The 9,443-nt window shown below is 46.6% G+C and overlaps 1 protein-coding gene across 1 annotated transcript in view; it reads right to left on the bottom strand.

Moving 5' to 3' along the window:
- The window catches only part of DEPDC5 (DEP domain containing 5), a gene marked incomplete at its 3' end in the record, with an annotated part of 28,637 nt that overhangs the window by 4,605 nt on the left and 14,589 nt on the right, over positions 1-9,443 (bottom strand). Inside the window, exons 11-20 of the mRNA XM_006105553.3 lie at positions 8,683-8,752; positions 8,316-8,388; positions 7,147-7,250; positions 6,551-6,625; positions 4,859-4,993; positions 3,497-3,558; positions 3,151-3,224; positions 2,357-2,426; positions 1,064-1,100; positions 236-356 (exon numbers count right to left, since the gene is read on the bottom strand). Coding sequence (XP_006105615.1) covers positions 236-356; positions 1,064-1,100; positions 2,357-2,426; positions 3,151-3,224; positions 3,497-3,558; positions 4,859-4,993; positions 6,551-6,625; positions 7,147-7,250; positions 8,316-8,388; positions 8,683-8,752 — 821 coding nt within the window. The remainder of the gene's footprint in view (positions 1-235; positions 357-1,063; positions 1,101-2,356; positions 2,427-3,150; positions 3,225-3,496; positions 3,559-4,858; positions 4,994-6,550; positions 6,626-7,146; positions 7,251-8,315; positions 8,389-8,682; positions 8,753-9,443) is intronic.

Below are 9,443 nucleotides of genomic sequence, written 5' to 3'. Positions count from 1 at the left end.
AAGGCATGCCTCCTATTTGGCAAATTTTTAAAAAATAATTCGTTATTATTGAAAGTATTACTTAAGTCTCCTTTTCTCCCCCCCCCCCCTCCAGCCGGCCCCCACCCCACCCCAGGCTATTTGGCTAATTTGAATTGAAAACATTTTTGAGGTTGCTCTCATAAAGGTCCCCACCAGACCTCACATTTTCTCAAGCAGTTTTTATATCCACCCCCAAGGGAATCGGGCAGAAAACCTGCAGGTGGCGAGGCGCTGAGCCCGGGATGGGCCTGGCAGCCTGAACACTTGAGCGTCGTAGGCATCATAGTCTACTTGGATGGGAAGGGCATTCTCGGCTTCTTTTGGAGTCCCAAGAGCTGAAACACAAATAATACGAATTGTCACCAAAACTTATTTCAACCAGATGCCTTCCAAGGGTCTTCATCAAAATCTGCAAGACATAATGATCATCATCATCATCATCATCATCATCTCCCCTTGAAAAAAAAAAAAGAGAGATGCCCTGACCAGTGAGGGTCAGCTGGATGGGCATCCTGCTGTGCACCAAAAGGTTGCTGGTTCGATTCCTGGTCAGGGCACAGGCCCGGGTTGCAGGCTCAATCCCCGGTAGGCAGCAGGCAGCCGGTAGATGTTCTGCTCTCACATCAATGTTTCTCTCTCTCCCTCTCCCTTCCTCTCTCTCTAAAAATTAACAAAAATATTTTTTTAAAAAGGATGATAACCATTCACCAGATTGTTGAGACATATGACTTATATGTCAAAGGATGCAGGAACAGTATAACACTAAGTAGAGGCAAGGTGATGGCAGTACCTCATTCTTCTGTAATCCCACTCTTACGATATCATCTTCCTATGTACGTTTCGTACTTTCAAACGTTCTCCCTGAGCCCTACAACTGGCCTGTCATTACCATCCATCTTGCAGCTGATAGGACAAATATATACAAGGTGGTTTAGGAACCCAGGTCTCCCAGCGTGGCTGTGAACTGTTATGTGAGCTCACATCCTCTGTTGCCATGGCAGGCTGACTCTTTCTAAATAGACGAAAGGAGGAAGATACTCACACGTGTCACGGCCATTTTTCGCTCTCTCGGAGGCAGGCTGAGGAAATAAAGAGAGAGTTAATCGCTCCCCTCCCTGCTGGAACAGGACTGACCACAAGGCACAGCGCGCAGGCGGCCGCTCCCCAGGGGGGAGACCGTCTCACCCCTGACACTGATGGGAAGGTGGGAGCGCACGCCAGGCGCCTGCCTACCGTGGCCTCAAGCCCTGCCAGGGCCTTTCCTCCCGCCTCATACCCTGTTTGCTCTCACAACTCTACCCAGGGGACCCCTGGGCCCCACTTCACAGGGGAGGCTATTTAATTCTAGAGAGAATAAGGGACTTGTTCAAAGGCACACGATTAGCAGGTGGCAGAGCCGAAGCCTAAGGTCAGCTCTTCAGACTCGTAAGAGTGGCATTTTTATTGGCTGCAAATATATTCCATTGAGTGGATATTTCATGGTTTATTTAGCTATTTCCTTATTATTTTCAACTTGTCACTATTATGAATAAAACTAGTCCAGCCGGCGTGGCTCACTGGTTGAGCGTCAACCTATGAACCACGGTTCATAGTAGGGGGCATGCAAGAAGCAGCCGATCAATGATTCTCTCTCATCACTGGTGTTTCTCTCTCTCTCTCCCTCTCCCTTCCTCTCTGAAATCAATAAAAACATATTTTAAAAAAACAAAACACTAGACCAAGGTCTACTCAGATTCAATGTCCTCAATTATTTCCTGAGACCACGTGGCCGGAAATAAAATGTGTCAAATGGCACGACCTTTTGCACTGCTCTTCATACACACGCTGAACTGCTTTTCATAAGAATCGGACACAAACCAGATACTCACGCACCCATTTCACAGATGTTTGGTCTAATTATTAATAGGTTTCAAACCTATCCGGTTTGGTAAGCAAAAATATGAGTCCCTACTCCTGTCTGAACGCGCCTTTCTTTAATGACCTGCTAGGATGTGATCTTTTTAACGTATTTCCCCTTTGCAGCAACATGTGTCCCTGTCTTTGTCCCTGCCGGTAGCTGGGAGGTCTCAGGGTGTGAACACACCAGTCACATCATAATAAAAATAGTTCTTTTTATTATTAAAAACTAAAAATAGTTCTTTGGCCATATTTTTGCCAAAGGTATTTCTTACATATGGGGGTTTGCCTTGTTATTTAATGTGGAGAATTGTAAAAAGTTCTAAAACAATTTCTGAAACTTATTTATTCCCTGGGGGGAAAGGGAGTATCTCAGGACCAAAATAACCGCCTGGGTGTGTGACAGTCCCTCAAGGCTCTGCTGGCGGGTGACACCTACCTTCTTTCCGGCCAGTTTTATCCGGGGGGTGAAACTGTTACAAAAGAGCTGGCTTTTGGAGGTGTAGAAACTGTGAAAGAAACAAACAGGGTCATTAATCTAAACACCCTTTTTTAAAATATATATATTTTATTGATTTCAGAGAGGAAGGAAGAGGGAGAGGTAGAAATATCAACGATGAGAGAGAATCATTGATTGGCTGCCTCCTGCACGCCCCCTACAGGGGATTGAGCCCGCAACCCAGGCATGTGCCCTTGACTGGAACCGAACCCAGGGCCCTTCAGTCCGCAGGCTGATGCTCTATCTATTGAGTCAAACCAGCTAGGGCATGAACCCCCTTCTTTTTTAAACCTCAAGACACAGCTGAAATCACAGCCCTGGATCAGCCACCTCGTGAATGCCTTTGTCTCAGGCTTCCCTGGTCTCCCCGATTCTAACTTCTTTTGTAATTACTATAAAGCAGTAATTATGCTTTCAATTGTGTTCGTGCTAGTTCTGATTCCTAACTGGATTAGAATTTCCTTCTTCTGGCAGAGATAAATCTATTTACACCATAATTTTCACCCAGATGCTTGGCATGATGCTGGGCCCTGACCGGGAATCAAACTGTGACCGCCTGGTTCATAGATCGATGCTCAACCACTGAGCCACGCTGGTGGGGCATGTACATAGAGAAGCTTTAAGCAACTGTTAGAGCTTTGCTTTCCGCATCTTGACAAGAGACTTTACAGAGAAAATGGCAAGGAAGTTATCTGACATTCTGGTCACATACCACGAGTCAAGATCACGCCCACCTGTGGTTGATCCAGTGAGGAATATTATAGTCGTCGCCCAGACGGGAATCGCAAGGAGCACTCCGGTTATGCAGCTGCAAGCGAGAAAGTCAGGCACAGATCAGCTACGAAAACAAGTAGGCCAGGCGACTGCTCCACTTCTGTTTCTCTTTTTCCTTCTTTTCATCTTTATTGCTGAAAGTATTACATAGGTCCTCCTTTTCCCCCCATTCACCTCTGCAGCCTGCCCCCGTCCTCCCCCCCGACACCCCACCCCAGCCCAACTCTTGTTTTTAATGAAAACTATTCTCAAGACCATCCCAGCCCTGGAAACTGGCCTTCAGTAAGCGATCCAAAACCGAATCACCTTGAACAATGGGACGGCATGTAACGGCTGCTCCCCCATGCACACCAAGTCCACACCAATTCCTAAAAAACAAAACAAAAAGAGTTTGGGGAGAGGTGAGGCGGGGAGAGGCGGAGACCAGTGCTCCCATCTATTATCGAGGTTATCTCACTGGGGTGGGGGTCTGGGGCAGAGCCAACTTTCCGTGCCACGATTTACAACCCCCTGTGCTGCCTACGCAGCAAAGAAGTACGTAGATGTATCTTGTTCTTTCTCTGTCCTGTTACCAAGTCTGTCACACCTGCCACTATTTGGTGCTCGACAGTCAGCCTCTGCCTGCCTTGCAGATCACGATTTGTCACACAGACAGCCAGGCCTCCATGACCAGGGTCAAGGCCAGACAGGGAAAGGAACCTTGTCATCTCCGTGAAAAGCCAGACGATCCCCGTCACTTAACACTCCGGTGTGGGGTGAATTTCCCGCCAAAATATAAGATGGCTCTGTCTTTTGGTTTTGTTCCATCCACCAAAAGGGTGGATTACAAACAAATATTTGGTAATACGCAGTTACAATCGGCCCGAGTTTACATGTTTCCCGCACTCCACCGCAAATCTATATGAAAGTTAAAGACGGCTCCCGCGGAGTACGCGCAATTCACGCGAGCCGACTTAACTCGTTTCCCCCTCTCCAAGTGTTAACAGGGCGTCCTTACTGGCAATTGGGATTTCCGTTCCCAGCCCCATCCTGTTGTGGAAGCACAGATGAAATGGGGGCCCGGGGTGCGAGCTGGGGAAGCACAGCACCCCACGGAGGGAGGGCTGCACTGGACGATCTGATGGGACTTCCCCGTGTGGCTGATGGACACTGGTTCCTGGAAACCATCACCCCCACCAGGGCTCCCCAGTGTCAAATATGTTTGGGAAACTCAGGGTACCAGGTATGCCCTTTAGAGACAAGCAGGGAACACTGACATATTAAAATCTGAAATTAGGGCCCTTGCTGGCATGGCTCAGTGGATACAGCACCGGCCTGCAGACTGAAGGGTCCCAGGTTTGATTCCGATCAAGGACACATGCCCATGTTGCGGGCTCGATCCCCAGTAGGGGGCCTGCAGGAGGCAGCCGATCAATGATTCTCTCTCATCATTGATGTTTCTATCTCTCTCTCCCTCTCCCTTCCTCTTTGAAATCAATAAAAATATATTTAAAAAAAAATCTGAACTTAGGGAATGGGCTTAAATGTGTATGACCCAAGTTCTCCCAAACCACTCTGACCATGGAATTCTTTGTCGCCTGACACCACTCACACTCCCCGACCTCCGATGCACAGAGCCAGGGGAAGCTGAGTTCTAAGGGGAAGTCAGCAGTTCCCAGGGAGCGTTACCGTTATCTATCATCCGCTGCTTGGTCAGGATCATGAGTAGACGGTCCACTTCGAACACACCCACCCCAGGCGTGATCACCACGGACATCTGCCCAGTTCGGTCAAAGTTGCGGTTGATATAGTGCTTGTCAAACACTGGAAATGAAGCAAAAGAAATCCTCCAATGGAGATGTTACAGCTTTTGGGAAACCAGCCACGGGCAAGACCCTCTCTTCTTGGAGCTTTTTACCTGTATCACTACCACAGCAACTGCCACATGCTGACCTGGTTTCTAGTTGGTCACACGCATGCCTGCCTGTCCCCTTTTACATTAAGAACTGCCTCACACAAGACTATGTCACTGTCGCCTTTGTTCATTGCTCTCCATTGATACTTGCCTTGTGCAGCCAGCCCTATAGGCTCAAACTTCATGTCATTAGTTTCCACAAATGAGGCAGCATTAAAACTTCTAAGAATAAAATACTACCCTGGCTGGTTTGGCTCGGTGGATAAAGTGTTGGCCTGCAGAATGAAGGGTCCCGAATTTGACTCCGGTCAAGGGCACATGCCCGGGGTTGCAGGCTCAATCCCTAGTAGGGGGCGTGCAGGAGGCAGCCGGTCAGTGATTCTCTCTCATCATTGATGTTTCTCTCTCCCTCTCCCCCTCCCTTCCTCTCTGAAATAAAAAAAAATATATATATATTTTTAAAAACAGAATTAAATACTAATTTTGGACAATATTTAAAAGAGATAGGCCAGAACCGAAAGTTAATTTTTATTTCTGGCCTGTGAAATTCTCACTATGGAAAATCAGTGATATCCAAATATGACAGAAGACTCATTAATAAAAGACCCCAGGCTCTGGAATGCCCAGCGCCCGAGTGCAGGCCGTGGGAGGGTGATATGCATAGTGAAGTGCCCACACAGGGTCCCTTCCACCGCTGGTCGGCGCCAGACAGATGCCTAACCGGGGCTGGTCCGATCAGATGCTCTCTGCTGGGAATGTGGAATTCGGAACAGAGAGCAGAGCCGGGGTGGCTGGGAGATGAACACAGTTCGAGGAATTCCTGCCGCTGCGCTTCCCAGAGCCACCCTGGCCCCCACATTCTTCGACATGGGGTTCAGGCCTTTCTCGGCTGCCCCACTGAGCCCCTGTACCTGTAGAGTAAACTTCCCTTTTTGTTTAAATGAATTTAGTAGGTTTCTGGTATCTGCAAACTAACAGAGGAATGTAGGGACAAACATCAGGAAGAAATCCCGCCACACTCTTAACAACGCCTCTCTCGGAAGGAGCCTGACAGTGGCAGGAAGGGGAGAATTTCTTCACTATCCCTCTCCATGACTTGAAGTCTAGGCACACGGGTCACTTTTGTAATTTTTTTAAAAAGCTGATTGAAAAAATTGCCTGGGAGCAGCTGAGGGCCGGGGTGAAAAAGAGTAAGAATATAGTTTAGTAAAACAAAGAGCCCAAGAGGATCCCCCAGCGCTTTACTCTGAGGTTACCCTGAAAAACAGATGAGAACAGCAAGTTAAGTTCCCAGCAGAAGACCTAAGAGCTACATTTTGGCCGTCAGAAGTTAATGCTCTCAATTAATTTGGGGGGTAGGTGGTGTGAACATCACCAACCAGGCCTGGGTCTTTGGCATCAACACAGAGAAGTTCAGTCATGCGGTCAGCAGGATGCCTGCTCACGGTGGCGCTGAACTCACTCACCATTGAAGGACAGGTTGATGGCCTCTAGGTAGTTCCCTTGTGCTGAGGTAGAATTGTCTCCTGGAGGGAAGCCCTCTGAAGCGAGAGACACGAGAGAAGGAAAACAGCTCATGAGAAAGTCTTGTAAAGCAAGTGGCAGGTGCCTGGCTCCACAGGACACCCCCACACCCCGCAGTGGGGACATTATCGAACCTACTGCATGTGTAATGAGCAATCGGACCCAACCAGAAGCAAAAACCTGAGCCCAGCCAGTGTGGCTCAGTGGTTGAGCATCAACCTAGGAACCAGGAGGTCACGGTTCGATTCCCAGCCAGGGCACGTGCCCGGGTTGCAGGCTCGATCCCCAGTGTGGGGCGTGCAAGAGGCAGCCGATCCATGATTCTCTCTCATCGTTGGTGTTTCTATCTCTCTCTCTCCCTTTTCCTACCTCTCTGAAATCAATTAAAAAAAAAAATTTTTTTTTTTTTTAAAGAAACCTGATGGAAGCAGAATCTACACACAGCACTGGAAGGGGAACAAGCGTGAACCTCTTCTTCTCCCAGCCTCGTCCTACACCTCTCTTCCCCGCTGCACCTTCTACCCCATGGATGCAGTACCTGCCTGTTCCAGTCGCACCAACACTGGATACTGGATGAAGAGCTTTTTAATGGTCACCAGGAGTGACGTCCACTCTTCTCTCCTCTCATTCTGCACCACCACTCTGAAAGGAGCATCAACATGAAACAGGTATCAGTCAACTACTACTCACAGGACAGCAGGTCCCTTAGAGGGTTGTAAGGAAAGAAGATAGGTGGGATTCCCAAAGTTAGGGGGCTTTACCACACAATTATAAGTGATAAAGTCAAGTACATTTAACAAATATTAACAAAGAAATGTAATCATGTCAATAGCCACATAGATTGAAACGAAGAAAATATTTTAAAATGGCCTTGCCCTGGCTGGTGTTGCTCAGTGGTTACAGTGTCAGCTCACACACCTAAGGGCTGTGGGTTTGATTCCCAGTTAAGGGCATGTACCTGACCACTGACTCAGATTCTCCATTAAGTCAACACTTGGTGGGGGAGGGAAGACAGGGGAAATTGCTTAAGCAGACCAAACAAAAAAGTTGTTTTGGAGACAATTAAGGAAATCTGAATATGTACTAGATATTAGATAATACTATAGAATTATTATTAATTTTATTAAAGGTGATTATGATTAAAAAAAATTGTGGGTATATATGTGATTACACTGTGATTATACATGGAAATGCCCTTACTCTTAAGATATGCAGAGGAACAAAATGTTATAATATCTATAATTTACTCTCAAACATAATTTAGCCACAAAAAGAACAGATGAAGCTAATATAACAACTGTTAAAACCAGGCGTTGGGTATATGGGTTCATTATATTACTCATTCTTTTCTGCAAGTTTGAAATATTTCCCACAAAAAGTTTGGGGAGTCGTAAGGCAATGTAGTATCCTAGACTGGACTGTGGAACAACAGAATACGTAAATGGAAAACTAGTGAAATTGAGAAAAGTCTGAAACTCAGTGAATAGCAATGTTCTTGTAGTTTTGACCAATGTACCTTGGTTCTGACATGTTAACAGAGAAAACTGGGGGAAGGGTATATGGGAACTCTCTAGATTATCTTTGCAACTTCTCTGTAAACCTAAAATTACTCCAAAATACAAAGGTTAATTAAAAAAAAAAAAAAGTTAGGAAAGAAACCACCAAGAAGCAAAGACAGGGGTTTCTAGTGAAGGACCCAAAACATACTTATAAAAGTCTTCATAGAATCGCCCCTTGTGATCCTGTCGAATTGAGGCTCGGTTTACCTCGGGAAATTCATCTGAAACAGAGAAAACAAAGATGAGATTGAAAAGAGAGACTCAGTTTCTCTGCTCCCATGTTCCTGGGTTGAACATTTGCATCACAAAAATAAATAAATAGCATGATGTGTCTATGAAGTTGGTTTAAGATGAATCACAGCCCACGGACTTCTTGCACCCGCTAAGGGGCTGTGCTATTTGCCACTTAACCGACCGTTGGACAGGAAGGGTGAGCAAGATGGAGCAAAGGGAAAGAAGATAATAAGGAATGAATGAGCTTAACAAAAAAAGAACTAGGAGAAAGACGTACTCACCAAGCGATTTTGCATCATAGAAAGTTCTAGAAAATAGGACCACTGTCACTTCATGACTACAGTTCTTCTCCTAGGCATGAGTAGAGAAAAAGAAGGCTCAGGTTTATTCCATTTCCTTCACATGAAGCAGCCCGCATGAACGCAGCATTCTCAGTGCTAGGAGGCATGGTGGGTAGACAGTCTCAGATAACATCAGGTAATTACAGGTTGCACAAGGCGATGAAGAGAGCGCTGCTGGACTCAGCCCTGGCGCTGAGACTTAGGACTACGTGACCCTGGGCAAGTTACCTCAAGCTCCAGGCACGTGGTAAATGCTTTGAAAGCTGCAAATCACCAAAAAAAGTATAGGTCCCTGCCTCCCAGCTCTTGATTTGGCATGAAATAGACCAGCCCAGTGTCTAAGGATCATGGTATTTATATCTGCGTCAGTGTTGTTGTTTTTTTAAAAATAATTTTTATTGATTTCAGGGAGGAAGGGAGAGGGAGAGATAGAAACATCAATGATGAGAGAGAATCATGGATCGGCTACCTCCTACACGCCTCCTACTGGGTATCGAGCCCGCAACCCGGGCATGTACCCTGACCTGGAATCAAACCGTGACCTCCTGGTGCATAGATCAATGCTCAACCGCTGAGCCACGCCGGCCAGGCAGTGTTTTCTAATTTCTACATACGTGCAGTTTAGGGAACGTGAACAGAACTGCTGGTGGTGGATGTCAGACTCAAAGACACCCCCACATCCTGTCACTGTCATAGGATGA

This window comes from Myotis lucifugus, unplaced genomic scaffold (assembly GCF_000147115.1).
Source record: "Myotis lucifugus unplaced genomic scaffold, Myoluc2.0 scaffold_694, whole genome shotgun sequence".
NCBI classification, from domain to species: Eukaryota; Metazoa; Chordata; class Mammalia; order Chiroptera; family Vespertilionidae; genus Myotis; species Myotis lucifugus.
Note: the sequence above shows the minus strand (reverse complement) of the source record. Positions and strands in the feature narration are given on the sequence as shown.